The sequence below is a fragment of the Elephantulus edwardii genome, unplaced genomic scaffold, assembly GCF_000299155.1.
Source record: "Elephantulus edwardii isolate Elephantulus edwardi_28Jun2011 unplaced genomic scaffold, EleEdw1.0 scaffold00088, whole genome shotgun sequence".
Taxonomy (NCBI): Eukaryota; Metazoa; Chordata; class Mammalia; order Macroscelidea; family Macroscelididae; genus Elephantulus; species Elephantulus edwardii.
The window spans coordinates 6,714,915-6,730,169 of NW_006399838.1; the positions used below are offsets into that span (position 1 = coordinate 6,714,915).

The 15,255-nt window shown below is 45.9% G+C and overlaps 1 protein-coding gene across 2 annotated transcripts in view; it reads left to right on the forward strand.

Moving 5' to 3' along the window:
* TNIK (TRAF2 and NCK interacting kinase) overlaps window positions 1-15,255 on the forward strand; it is a 533,511-nt gene that overhangs the window by 379,938 nt on the left and 138,318 nt on the right. For both annotated transcript variants that reach the window (XM_006890356.1, XM_006890357.1), the window contains exons 8-9: window positions 10,675-10,729; window positions 12,612-12,690. In XM_006890356.1, coding sequence (XP_006890418.1) covers window positions 10,675-10,729; window positions 12,612-12,690 — 134 coding nt within the window. The remainder of the gene's footprint in view (window positions 1-10,674; window positions 10,730-12,611; window positions 12,691-15,255) is intronic.

A 15,255-nucleotide genomic window follows, 5' to 3' on the forward strand; every position in this document is an offset into this window, starting at 1 on the left:
GCACATAACAACAGCATAATAACTGCCTTTGCTTGATACTTTCAATGACCATGAGCTCACCACCTTAATTCACTTACATGTAACACAGTATGTAAATAGGGAGGCCTCGTGGCCTAGTGGATAAAGAGCTGCACCACTGTCAACCCAAACTCAGGCAGTTTGAATCCATCAGTGGCTCTGAGGGAGAAAGATGGGCAATCACCTCAGTCAGTTCCAGCTCCACGGCAATGAGCTTTGGGTATATGAACACATACATGAATGAGTGTCTGCTTTTGAACTTGACAGGATAGCTTTAAAGTATAGACTTAGCCTCCTGTTACTGATAACACCTCAGGGAAGTTATTTAACCTCTCTTAGTGTCTGTACAATAGAGGTAATAAATAGTATAGTACAAAGTAAAAATAAAGTGATTTAATGCCTAGCAATTTTAAGTATTCAGTATATAATAGTATTTGTGTTTATGTATAAAATTACTGCTGTTTAGCCACTTTTGACCCAAACCCTGGCAATTTCATATAGTTCAGACTATACCTTTTTTCCCCCTTGTCTGGTTTGTGTTGAATTCAATCTCCTTGTCAGCAGATTCTGTCTCCAGGTTAAGGTACTTTGTGAGAAAGCATACAGCATAAATATCAAGTTTCTTTTCTTAAACTTAACCCTTCTGAGAAAAGAATAAGCCAACCACAAATAAGGTATGCAAAAAAGGAGAATTTTTCTGGTCTTAGGCAATTTAGTCATGTCTCCTAAACCAGTTATCTACGTCGGAAGCCCTGTCTCTCAGCTCCATATCACGGTTCCCTCCTGTGCTTTAGAATGATGTTTAGGGCTCAACTAACGCACCCAGAAGTGCCTTCTGAAAGGCAGGCATCACAATCTTCTTTTGAAAGGTCTCAGCCTTCAGAGCCCCCTGGAACCATCCTTTCTTCATACCTGTTCAATCTGAACACAGAACAAATCATTCAAGAAGCTGGTCTCTGTAAAGAAGAACATAGCCTCAGGATTGGAGGAAGATTCCCAACAACCTGTGCTATGCAGATGACACAAACTTGTTTGCTGAAAGTGGGCAGGACTTAAAATGCTTACTGCAGAATAACTAAGACTACAGCCTTCAATATGGATTACATGTCAGCATCAGGAAAACAAATCGTCAACCACTGGACAAGATCAAGATTGTTGTTGTTAGGTGCTATTGAGTCATAGACGACTCATAATGACCCTGTGAACAAAAGACCTGAACACTTGGATAACTGTCATCGTTTCTCCAAGTTCATAGGGTTTCTGGAGGCAAGCCATTTCGGAAGTGGATGCCATTCCAGCTTCCAAGGTTATTTTAGTCGGGGAGCTCCAGCAAACACTGTCCACCATGGGTAAGCATTATCTCATTTGACACATAAGTGTCACAGTGTTCAGCGTCACAGCAACCACGAGTTACCTCTGTACAACAAATGGACAGACCAGTGCTATACCACTTAGAAGAATGTTTGTCAAAAAAAAACAATTAAAACCAGGCTTGGGGGCTGCAAATTAAAATCACCCACCTGTGGCTTGGTAGTGTCACTTTCTATCCACTAGGCCAACAGAGCTCTATGTTATTAAGATCAAGATAGATTTTGGCGGGGAGGGGGATGTAAAAAAAGACTGAAATTGGCAACAACTTAATCTTACTTGGATTCACAACCATTGCCTTTGGCACTAATAACCAAGAAATCAAAAGATATATTGCATTTTGGAAAGTCAGCTGTAAGAGGCCTCTCCAAAGTACTGAACAGCAAAGATGTCAGCTTGAAGGCCAAGATGCCTGATCCAAATCATAATCTCTTCATTTACTGAAAGTTGGACGATGAGTAAGGATGACAGAAGCAGAATCAATGTCTTTAGGCTGTGGTCCTGGAGAAGAGTGCAGAATAGCCCATGGACTATCAAAAGTTCCAACAAATATGTCTTGAAAAGTTGAAGCCAGGGTGTTGCTTGGAGATAAGAATAGTGGAACTTAAACTTTATCTCCTATACTTTGGACATGTTGTTAGGACGTACCAGTTCTTGGGAAAACACATCATACTTGGAAAGGTAGGCAGTCAGCAGAGCAGAAGACCTTCAACAGTTTGGACTGACACACCGACTTTAACGGTGGCCTTGAGTGTGTCAGAGATGAGGAGGTTTAGGACGGGGCAGGTTTCAGACCTATTGTTCGTAGGGTTCAGATTGACGTGAATGAACTTCATGTGAATGGCTTCATATCAGACTCTCCCAGCCGGAGGTGCCTGAGGGAGCTTAGACTGCAAATCCGGAAAAAGAGCATACCTAAGTCTGTAAGCTTCCTCTGTGTCTGTCTTCCTCATCCCAACACCAAGAAATGCTTAGAGCCCACGGCCATGTTTCCTGGTTCAGATTCACTGATAATTGAGGAAGTCTGGTCCTAAGGGACTGTCTGCACCAGCATTTGTCAGATACTCGCCTGGGCAGTTTGCACATATTACTCAATTTGTTTCTGTCGAGTCAGACCTAACGTGTAACTGACCCTCCAATAGTGTTTCCAAGGTTGTAGCTCACACAAGAGATCGACCATCCTCTCCCACAGAGAAACTGCTACGTTATGCTCTTGAATTCTCACACTAGCCCCACAAGGTGGGCTTTCTGTCCTTCAGTTACAAGTGACGGGTTGGCTGCGAGGAGCGAAGTGGTCCCAGGTCACACAGTGTCAGCGTTGGGCCGGGAACTGAGACGTGGCTGGCTGCTTTCTGCCACACTGTGCACACCGAGGTCACTTTCCTGTGCCACGCGGCCTCACTTTTCCTTGCAGGGTTGTTCATCCATCTGAGAGGCATGTTCTTCTTCCCTGCTGGGCAGCCCCGCCCCAGAGGGAGTCCACCCTCATTCTGTTCACGTTGCCTGGGTGCCAGCTGGCTCCACACCAGGCAGCAGGCTGTGCAGTTGCCTTTGCCTTCTAAGAGGCACCAGAATTTGTCTCTGTTCTGTTGGTAATGCGCATAGGACCAGGCTATTAATCATGCCGTGGGCCAGGCTTCACAGTTCCTCTGGAATAATAAATTACCCAGCTCCTGCCAAAACGAGTCACACGGTGGCCAGGGACGAAACTTATCTCTCTGTGACTCCTCTCATCTAGTTACTCTTCCCGTTCTCTCGTCTCCTGCGATCTGTCTTGCCAGTTGTAACTGGAGCCTTTTCTCCTGTGTTTAAGGTCTGAAGTGTCTTAGGGACTCGCTAATGTATCCAAAGGCTTAAACAAGACTTGTCAGGGACATTTATTGCTTTCTGGTATAGGCAGTTAAATGTAGCCCACACACACACTTTCGGGGATAGATGGCCAGGAATACAAATGTTCCTCTGGAAAAACAAGAGAACACGAGCAAAAAAAAAAAAAAAAATCTAAAAAGACCAAAATTGTCTTAACAATGACACCGAAGGAAGGCTTGAGGAAGACACACACAGTCTCTGCTGTAGACATGAGACTTGACAAAGGACGGACAAGCAAGTAGTTGGGCAGGATGATGTGACCTTCACTTTGAAGGAGATGGTTTAGGGGAAAGGCTGACAAAAAAAAATCCCAGCATGGTCATTGCTAAAGAAGGACACATCTCATCAGCAACCAGTCCGCTTCTTTAAGGATTAATCTAAGATCCCCTAACAAAAAATCCTCCACCTTCTCCCGCTATCAAAATTTGCTTCTTCAAAGAATTGCTGCACGTGTCTCATCACTAAGGAGGGCACTTGGCTGCCTTTCTTGTTCTTAGTGTCTCTAGAGCCCAGAAGCAGGTAGTCATCTGCAGTGGTAATGTATTGGTGTCATGAGAAGCCCAGTTTTCTACACCTCTCTTGATATCTTTACTGTCTGATGGTTACAGGAGAGAGACAGCAGCTGCAGACATCATGTCTTCATCCGAGGCAGTAGGAATGGAGGGAGGTTGGGCAAAGCATAACCTGTACTTGCTGCTTATTCATGGAAACCAAAAGCTTTCCCACAGTCTCCCAGAAGATATTTGATTTGCTTTTTTTAAAATTTTTTTTTATTTTATTTTATTATTTTTGTGTGAGTGTACCGTCAAATCAGATCTGATGATTTGCTGTTCAAAACAACGTCACATCCCAAACTGCCATTCCTAGCTCCACCCACACGAGTCCGGAGAAGCAAGTGGACAGTGTGTCAGGCTGCAAACTGAGAGGCTGGCAGTTTGAATCCACGTGTCCTTCCAAGAGAGAAAGACGAGCAATCTCTTCTACAGATTTACAACCTTGGGAACCCCATGAAGGTCTCTGGAGAAGTCAGAACTGAATTGATGGCAGTAAACTTTTTTACTCTGAGATGGAGACGGCAGGGAAAGGAAGCTTTGACAATAATAAGTGTGGCACAGCCAGTTTTGGCTCCTATGAAAGGAAAGCACAGAAGCTTAAACTGGGCAGGCAAGGACCCAACAACAGGGGAGGAGGAAATGGAAGCTTTCGAGCCCCGCTGTGAGCCAGGTTTGTGCTCAGCAGTGTACCTGTGTGCATGCATGTCCCAGTGACCTCTATTTTGCAAACGAGAAAGTTCAGGCTCTGAGCTGTTGCCTGCAGGGAGCTACTGAATCAGGAGCCTGATTAGAATCCTAGTTTCTCTCGTTTACTCCATGCTGCCTCAAGAAAAAGGAAACGCAAGTCCTAGTCCCGGACTTTGTAGTGCCTCACCAAATTATCAGTATCTTCATCCAGGTGCCAACACCTGTAATTAAGTGTTTGTTGTTGTTGTTTAATGCCGTCAAGTCGTAGAAGACTCATAACGACCCTATGAACGAATGGCCTGAGCACTGTTCATACATAGAGTTTCCAGAGGCAAGCCATTTTGGAAATGGATGCCGCTCCTGCTTCCAGGCTTGTTTTAGTCGGGAAGCTCCACCAAACACTGTCCACCATGGGTACCCATTACCACGATTGGCACATCATTGTCACAGGCTTCAGCATCACAGCAACCACGAGTTACCTCTGTACAGCAATGCACAGACCAGTGCTGTACCACCTAGAAGAATGTTTGACAGGAAGACAAATGTTTAACAGGAAGACAATTTGAACCTGGCCGAGGGCCGCAGATGACAATCACCCACCTTTGGCTTGGCAGCACAGCTTCCTTCCACTAGGCCAATGTAGCTCTCTCTTTGTCATCGTCATTGTTATTGTTGTTTGATGCCGTCGAGTCGTAGACGACTCATAGCGACCCTATGAACGAACAGCCTGAGCAATTAGGTAATTAAGTGTAGACTAATTAATAACCTAGAACAGCTGTCTTGTGAGGACTCACAGCATAAGAGGGAGCCTGGGTGGCATAGTCCATAGGGAACTGATCCACAAACCCTAAAGACATTGGAACCCACCAGCTGCTCCAAGAGGCAGAGATGGGAAACCTCCTCTCCAGTGATTTGGAGCCTCTGAAAACCTGCTGGAGGGTCAGCAATGAGTTGGTTCGATTAGACAGCGATGATTTTGCATTATGAGATGGTGTCATGACTCAGAGGGTTGCTAGTTTGAATCCATTATGTGACTCTGTGGGGGGGAAAAAAGACTGCAGAAGATCAAGGACTCCGATCTTCAATATAGATTACATCTCAACCTCAGACAAAAACAGCAGTTCTCACCACTGGGCCAGTAGACCCCAACATGATAAATGGAGAGAGGACTGAAACGAACCACAATTTCATCTACTTGGATTCACAAATCACTCTTGGTACCAGCAGTAAGGAAATGTGTAGCATTGGATAAGTCTGCTTTAAGGGACCTCTCCATTGAAGAGCAATGATGTCGGTTTAAAGACTAAGGTGTTCCCGACTCAAGCCATGGTTTTTCCAGTCACCTGCTGTGCTGACAGCTAGACAAGGAATAAGTGTGACAGAAGAATTGATGCCTTTGAGCTGTGCTGTTGGAGAATACTGAATTTCCCATGGACAGCCGAAAGAACAAGCAGATATATCTTTGCGAAAGCGACCAGAGTGCTCCTTGGAGGCAGGGATGCATCATCTCACATCCTTTGAGCATGTTGTTAGAAGAGGCCTTTCTTTGTTTTGGGGGTTGTTTTTTCTCTTTTTTCCCTTTTTTTAATTATTATTACTCATTTTAATGACAACTTACAGAGACTTTGGATTTCCGTTCATTTCTTGTTGCACTTTTCTCCCTGCCCACATCTCCCCCCAGCTCACTCTTCTCTTTGAAAAGTAAAAAAAAAAAACCAACTTTCATTTTTTACAATCCCTCCCAAGTCCACTCCACTATGCAGCATTTGGACTCCTGTCATGACAATAATACCTAGTCATATATCCCTTTTAAACAGTTCTCTCTCCCTCATCTGTGAAGAGGTCTTTCTTTGTAAGAACGTCGTGCTCAGAAAGATGAAGGGTCAGTGAAAGAGAGGAAGGCCCTTAATAAGACGGCTTCATACAGTGACTGCAGCAATGAGCTCAAGTGTGTGTGGGATGATAAGAACGGCCCACGAGAGGAGAGGGTTCAGATCTGTTCTTCATGGGGTCACTCGGAGTCGTAACAACTCAGTGGCACCTAACAACAATACAATTCTATGTAGGCTAAGAATCAGTGCCACTATTTTTATGTGTGCTGGTGGCATAATAGGTAGCTCTCTTTGCATCCTCGATAGAAAGTGACTATTATTGTTGTTAGGTTCTGTCGAGCTGAGTACAGCCCATAGCGATTCTGTGAACAGCAGATCTGAACCCTGCCCTCTCCCAGGCTGCCCTCTCTCTGCCGGATGCAGTAGAGCCCATTGCGTCAGTCACTGTGTCCGTCCACCCGGTTGACAGTCCTCTTCTCTTTTGCCGACTCTGCCTTTTCGAGCATCATGTCCCTCTCCAAGTAATAGAATGGCTACATTAGCCCAAAGTGAGTCGACCCCGCAGCTACGCCGAGGGGCAAAGATGAGTAGCCTCCTCTCCTGGGATCACAGCCGCTGAGAACCTGCCGGAGGACCCACTGGGAGCTGGTTCTGACTCAGCACCGAGTGTGTGTTAGGAGGTCGCATCACGATGAAGCGCTCCGAGCCAGCAGCTTAGCCATTTGAGTCTCCCCTGTGGCTTGACGGGAAAGGACTTGGCACGCTCCTTCTGTACACTGTAGCCATAAAACCCACGGGGAAGTTGTGCCTTGACATACAGAGCTGCCAGGAGTAGACATCAACTTGAAGACACCAAGAAGAAGAGCAGAGCTTCTGGGTACCTCATGCTGTGATAACTGTAAAGAGAACAGACATGAGCAGCAGGAGGCCCACCGGTGATCAACACCTGGCATTAAGTCCCTCAGTGACCTTGAACTAGATGCCTAACCTCATCTTTGGAATTAAGGTCAATGATGAATCCTAGAACTCTGCTGACACCCGGACACTGAGTTTTGCTCATTTTTCTCACATACTTTCCAGCTGTTTATTCATTCAATTAATATTTATAAAGCACATAGCACCATGCTCGATACCCAGAATAAACCAATTAAGCAAAGGAAGAGACGTGTTCTGTGAACTTTCTGTTCAGTCTTATTGATGGGTGAAGGACAAAAAAAAAGAGGACCAAAAATCTTACCAAGAAACCCACAAAGCACAGTAATTTAGAGATGAGTAAATTACATGGTGTGTTAGATGGTAATAGGTTTTGTGGGGGACAGAAGTGAGAAAGGAGAAGGAAGAGTGGAGTGCTGGAGGACAGGGTACCGCCCTCTTCTTTAAGAAAACAGCATGTGAGCAAAGACGTTGTGGATGGGAGGGAGGGAGCCAGCTGACGCTGGCCAATGCTGCAGGCGGTGAAGGAGCGAGAGCAGATCCAATCACAGAATCATCCCCTGAATCTTAGCATTTCTACTGAGGAGGACCTGAAGTGTTTGCTGCAGAAGGTCAAGGACCTAGGGGTATTGAACACCATAAAAATTCTCCTTGTCTGCATTGTATTAGTTAAACTATATGAAATTTCTGGGTTTACACATTAAAAAGAGCTGAGTATATATATACCAGATAACCTAGTCCACTAGGATATATCCTGTTGTTGTTGTTGCTGTTGTTATGTGCTGTCAAGTCACTGTGACTCACAGCGACCCTATGTACAATAGCTCTGAACCCTGCTTTATCCTGAGCCAATCTCCCTGTCTCTGACACACCTACCCCCATTACCCCAATTACTGTATCAATCCATCTCATCAAGGGTTTTCCTTTTCTGCTCTGTCCCTCCACGCTCCCAAGCATGATGTCCTTCTCCAAGGATTGGTCCCTTCTGGCAGCATTCCCAAAGTATGTGAGATGGAGCTTCAGAATCCTTGCCTCCAAGGAGCAGTCTTGTTTTACTCTCTCCAGGATGAACCTGTTTGTTCTCTTAGCAGTCCATGGTATATTCAATACTCTTCTCCAGCACCACCACAACTCACAAGTCATCAATTCTTCTTCTTTTATCCTTAGTCATTGTCCAGCTTTCTGATGCATAGCAAGTAATTACTAAGACCATGGCCTGGATCAGGCACACCTTAGTCTCCAGACTGACATTGTTGCTCTATTCCTATATCCTGCTCTGGTTAATTCCTAAAAAAAAAAAAAGCATATGCATTTGTCTGTAAGAATTTTTGTAACAGCTTGACTCATAATAACCTAAGCTGGTGACAACCCAGCTGTCTGTCCTTCAACAGGTAAATGGAAAATCAGTGGCCTAATTTATGAACTTTGAGAAATGATAGTTATAGGAAGGCTTCAGGTCTTTTGTTCAGAAGGTCATTATGAGTTGTGCTTGAATTGATGACAGTCAACAAAAACAAATCCATATAGTAAAACACGACACAGTAGCATAGAAGGAATGAAGTATTGGAGACAAGGATTTTGAAGCTTCATTTCACATACTTTGGGCACGTGGCCAGGAGGGACCGACTTGGAGAAGGAAATCGTGCTTGGAAGGGTGGAAGGCCAGCACCTGAAGACCCTGGATGGAGTGGATTGACACAGTGACTGTGGTAATGCGGGCAGACATGTCAGAGAGAGTGAGATTGGCTCAAAATCACGCCGAGTTCTGCACGACTGTTCTTAGGTCGCTATAGTTTGTAGTCAAGTCCAAGGTGGTGACAACAACTGATAAGAGAGCTCTGTGAGAAGGAGCTGCACTGCTATCTGTCTCAAAGGCAGGTGGTCCAAATCCATGTGCTGCTCCGTGGGAGAAAGATGAGCACTCTTCCCCTAGGCTCTAAAAACCCAGAGCCTCAGCTATGAGTCAGGTCTCAAAGGTACATAACAGCAACGAGTACTGAAAACTGCTACCACACTGATGGATTCAAAACAGTCCATTAAATATAAGAAGCCAGGCACAAAGGACCATTTCTGTACATTTAAAAGGTGTTAACTAACACATAGTAATAGGAAGGAGGTCATTGGTTGCCTATGAATGGGAGTAGGTGTGGAAATCAGAAGGGTCTAGAAGGAATTGTTGATGGTCAGGTGAGATCTCTTGTAATTTCATGTTACTACAAGTGGATTGGAGGAAGATTCATCAGCAGTCTGCGTTATGCAGGTGACACAACCCTGCTTGCAGAAACTGAGGAGGACCTGAAGCACTTGCTGCAGAAGGTCAAGGACTGCAGCATTCAGTATAGATTGAGACTCAACATCAAGAAGACAAAGATTCTCACCATTGGACCGATTGGCAGCATCGTGATGGATGGTGAAGAGATTGAGATTGTTGACAGCTTCATTTTGCTTGGCTCCACAGTCAACACTCTTGGCACCAGCAGCCAGGAAATTAAAAGACGAATTGCATTGAGAAAATCTGCTCTCAGAGACCACTCCAAGGTACTGAGGAGCAACGATGTCAGTCTGGAGACTAAGGTGCACCTGATATAGGCCATAGTCTTTGCAATCACTTGCCATGCATCAGAGAGCTGGACAATGACTACGGATGATAGAAGGAGAGTTGATGCCCTTGAGCTTCTGTGCTAGAGAAGAGTATTGAATATACCATGGACTGCTAGGAGAACAAACAGGTTCATCCTAGAGAGGGTGAAACCAGGCTTCTCCTTAGAGACAAAGATTCTGAAGCTTCATCTGACATACTTTGGACATGTTGCAAGGAGGGACCAGTCTTTGGAGAGGGACGTCATGCTTGGGAGGGTGAAGGGACAGTGCAGGAGAGGAAGACCCTTGATGAGATGGATTAATTGATTCAGTGACTGGGGTAATGGGAGTAGGTGTATTGGAGAAAATAATATTGGTACACAATAGAGCAGGGTTTAGGGCTGTTGTACATAGGGTTGCTATGAGTCACAGGCAACTCAGCAGCACATAACAACAACAATGCAAATTGTTATTAAATGGCAATTAGACCTCTATAAAGGTGTGGGAAAAAAGAAACCTCACTTGATTTGCAGGAATTTCATGTGGTCCAGGTCATAAATTAAAATGACTGATTAACTAAAAATACCTTTTATTCCCATTTCATACATTTACTGTGAGCTTGCCATATATATGCCCGGCTCTGTGAAAAGTAACTGTCAGTGGAAAGTGATTAAGACACTTGCTGCTTTTAAAGCTTACTGGGGGAACTAGGTTTGTCAACCGGCAGCCGAATGGCTTCCCCACAGGCAGATATAAAGCAGTTACCAGGTTTAATTGAGTCGCTTTTTGTTGATTGAATTTATGCACGTGTCTGTGCCTTTCTTCTGTTTCAGAGTGACCTGTGGTCTCTGGGAATCACGGCCATTGAGATGGCAGAAGGCGCACCCCGTAAGTACAGCTCCCTTCCTCGGGGTGAAGTCTGTTGCAGGGTCTGACCTGCTGCTCCTCCGGGTTCCTGGCCGGGAGCTGGGGTTGCTTTCCTTCTGCTATGCTGAGCCCTGCACGCCTCCTGGCTGGCGTGCTTAGAAAGCAGAGTCACCTTAAATCAACCAGGAATCCATTCATCTCTCAGTGCTACGGAGCTCTTCTTGTAAAGGAGAAGAAAGAAAGATAACAAAAGGCAGAGTTTGGGTCTACAGATTCAACATCTGATTTCTTCTCAAGGGCTCCCACTTGCCTAACAGAAAAACCAGGAGTGGCCCAAAAAGAGAGTCAGACAGCTTTAGGAGAATCCTAAAGCCAGTTTTCAATCCCTGGATAATCATTCCTGTGCTTAATTAGGGTCTTAGTATTAAAACCCTGCTTTTTAGATTTTTAGATTTCCTGCTGATATCTAAGGCAGAATGGCCAGGGCCTGGGCAACGTTGAAAGCCTTTTCATCTTCTCTCGACCTGGCGTGGCAGTGTGTCCCCACCTGCCCTGTGGTGGCTGGAAGGATGTGAGTCACAGATTCCTACTACAGGAACCATGATGACTTCGGACCTTTCTAAAATGACCCCAAAATGTGCCACTCTAGTTAATGACGCTGGATGGCGGAGACTTCCCTCGGAGACCATGATTTGTTTGTGGGCAGCTTTGACTCAAGCAATCTTCTGGCTTTGCCAGGCCTTCATTAAGATCTGAACCATGTAAAGTACTTCCTGTGCCCTAGTTCCCTCTCTCTTCCGAGTCAGGCAAAACTCACAGGCTTATAGTTCTCCCAGCCCTCCCTGGCCCTTACCTTTCATGCATGAATTTTCCTCAAGAAAATCCTTACATTTTTAATGTCACCTTTGAGTTTCTCAGAGTCCAGACTCTCAGTTTTGCAAAACAAGCATTGTAGCTGTTTTCTTGCAAGTTATCCTAGCCACGTTCTTTCTCAATCTAGAGTTGTTTGGACACATCTGTAGCATGATTGACATGACCATTTGTTAACAAGATTCCTCTCCTCCAAAATGTGAAGAGGAAAAATAATATACTACAATTTCAAACTCATGTTATCATTCCTGACTGAGTGATAGGCTGAGCGAAAAAGAAAACGTCTACCCACAGAATCCTCTCATTTTAGGGGAAATAGATATTATTTTTCTAGGTACAAAGAAAAAAATATTTTCAGATGTTTGAGAAGTAAACTAATGAAATATTATTATTAAAATAACAATGTTGGATCCCTTCACGATAAGCAATAGTGCCATATGTGTGTCACAATATTTTTATATTTGCTTTTCTGCTGTATTCTATTCAGCTTAACCTCCTGCTCCTCCTGGTACCAGGGAGCAAAACCCCTTCCATTTGTGGAAATCTGAAGTTCCTTGTTTATAATCCCCATTCAGATTATCTAGAAATACAGAGAAAGTGGCATTTCCATCTGGTGCTTTAGACTCTAAAAGTCAACACTGAATTTGGATGGGCCAATTTAGGAGATTGAAGCATGGGTTATCAAATGCCTTTTCTTAAGATTGCTATGTTGACACTGTTAAATTTGGACCTCACAGTCACATGCAGCCAGAATAGCTGTGCTGACCTTTTGAGTTAAGCCCTTGAGATATTCATTGAGGACTAATCCTTAGAAGTCTTAACAGTCTTGATTTGAAATCTGTTACCTGCTATGAGACCCTTAATTAGACATCAGCGTTGTTAAGTGTGCATCAGATTCTGAAGCTTCAACTCCAGTTGCTGAGACGTGGCTGGATGTGGGAGGCATCTTGGTAACTTGTCTGCTCAGCCAGGATAGGTCTGGTTCAGGTGAGGCCTCCTCCGCCACGCTGACCCCTGTTTTGGTCTCTTCCAGCCCTCTGTGACATGCACCCTATGAGAGCCCTCTTCCTCATCCCCCGGAACCCAGCACCTCGCCTGAAGTCCAAGAAGTGGTGAGTTCAGCATGGAGCTTTTCGCGGCACTAAGGGTGGCTTTTCTTAATGACTTCTCTTTTGGATTAACTCACATTCTCAGGTGCTGCCCTCAAAACTGGCGCTGTATAGATGGAAAGACTTGAGGGCTGTCTGTGTTTTCACTGTGAAGTCTGAGTACCTACAATCGGGTACCTATATCATGCACACCCTCCTTAGACCGCTTGTGACTCCATTTCTGGGTGCAGTTCGTGGACAGAGAGACGAAGAAGGCACATGGACCCTTTACCCCTTTTTTATACCATTTCATGGTCAGTCCCTTGCCTGAAACTTCTTGTGGCTCCCACCCATCGACAGATTAACCCTTCTCCATATACCAAATACTTATTAATACTAGTTTTCTAATGAGCTCTGGTGGCCTAGTAGGTATACTGCCAACCCGAAGGATGCACTTAGAATCTGCCTCCTTAAGAAGATGAGCAGTATCCTCCCATGTGATGTAAAGTCTCCAAAAAGCTCCTGGAGGGTCAGCTGTGAGCCCATTCTGACCTGACAGCACACAACAACGTCAAATGTCATGTAGGAATACTGTTGCGGTCATTGTGGTTAAGCGGTGGAAGTCTCTCATTCGACCGAGGAAAGCAAGTTAGGTTCTTGGCTGGTGTATTTTGTGCACAGACACTACCCTTCTCTCAGTGGAGGTTTGCGTGTTCCTGTGATGCTTCCACAGAACTTCCAGGACGAGATAGCCTGGGAAGAAAGGCCTGGAAACCTTCCAAAATGCAGCCAGTGAAACCACGAAGGATGACAGCAGTCTAACCCTCAGTCTGTCATGGGGCAGGAACAGGACCAGCTGCTGCTGATTCGGTGGAAGTGGGTCCCTGTGAGCCGGGGTCCCACTTGACAGCAGCCCACAGCAGCAGTAAAGACCTAGCAAGTCCGGTGAACCGAGAGAAAGGCAAACTGCACAGAGAGGGGCCTGAAAAGAGGCGACGACAGCCTTGAAACTGCCAGGCCAAGGAAGGGAGAGAGGGAGAGTTGCTATTGGTAACAAGAGAGGGAAGCATTCCCTGCCCCTCCTTCCTTTTGGAGGGTCACTGTGGGTGGGAGGATCCCTGTCTCCCCAGCAACAGCCTCCCATTGGACACCAGGCGACACGTGATCCGCGCAGCGCCCAGAGGCTGAGCTGCCTCCCTTCTCCCCAGAGCCCACTCCCGGGAGGCTTCAGCTCAGTCCTCGCCCCTGGCAGCATCTAGCCCTCTGCTAGCTTTCTGCTTCCTCCCAGCGGAACCTGCTTTATCCACCCTGCTCCCTGCCTGCCAGCCCCCTCGTCCCCTTCTCTACTGATGGACAGATGCTTTGTCACAGAAAGGGACCAACTGTCCATGCTCACGTGTGTGCTTTACCAGGCGTCCACACATACGATTCGAACAATCGTTACCTTCGTTGCTTACGTTTAAAAACCTGACTGAGCTTTACGATTCTGTTGCTAGCATTTATTGAAAGGATGCAGCAATTCCCTGCTAATCTGGGGCAAGATGTATCTGCCTCCCCCAGTGAGCTGGATTCCCCACATCAGGCATCACAGGGTCCCTCTCACTCGTGCCTGCCTCCTCTCAAACCTGGTCAGCATGCACAGCCACTGTCCAAAAAAAAAAGATCACTTCTGTGCTGACCGTGTGTGAGAAGTACGGGCCTGGAGAACATCCAGGCTGACTTTATTTCAGACCGTCAACGGTGGGAACTCACTGCGACCACATGGTTGGGAGGTCGTAAGTCAGAAAGCAACGCAGAAGCTGGACAGCTTGATCTTACCTCCTTAGTACGTGCTTTTCCTGATCGGGAGGAAATCCAGTCTGGAGAATTGGCTTTCATCCAGTCGCACAGGAAAAGGGACGCAGTGTGGCTACTTGAGAATGAGTGGACTCAGCAGAAGCCCTGTCGTTGTTATTGTTAGTTGCCATCAGGTCAGCTCCGTGACCCCCACATACATAGAACATAAGGAAATCCCTCCCTCCCTCTTAGTCTCTGCCACGCACAGCCCATGCGTCAGTCTGTCTTGTTGAAGGTCTTTCTCTCCCTCACTGACCTCTACTTTTCCAAACGTGAATTCTTGCCACTTCATCCGGAGTGCCACCTTCATAAAGTCAGCTGGGCGGCATCAACAATATGACGCCTGACTTGGTTGCCACATCTCTGCTGTATTGTTGCTGGTAGATGCCATCGAGTCAGCTACAGCATAGAGTGACCTTCTGAACCACAGGTCTGCGCTTTGTCCCATCTGTGCCAGCCTCAACAATTTCAGTATAGCTCGAGCCCCTTGTGACGGTCCCTGTGTCAGTTGATCTTGTGGAGGTCTCTGAGAAGATAATAACCTCAGGTGACTGAGAGGAAACAGCAGATTTCTGTAATGCCCAGTGATCCCACTCTGCTTTCACATCACCGCCAGCAAATGACTCGCAGGCCTGTGACTCCAGTTTCTACACCTGCCCCTCATCTGCGCTTGGATTGACTCACAAACATTAGCTATCTCGTCCAAGAGATTCCCTTCCCTTCCCTTCCCTTCCCTTCCCTTCCCTTCCCTTC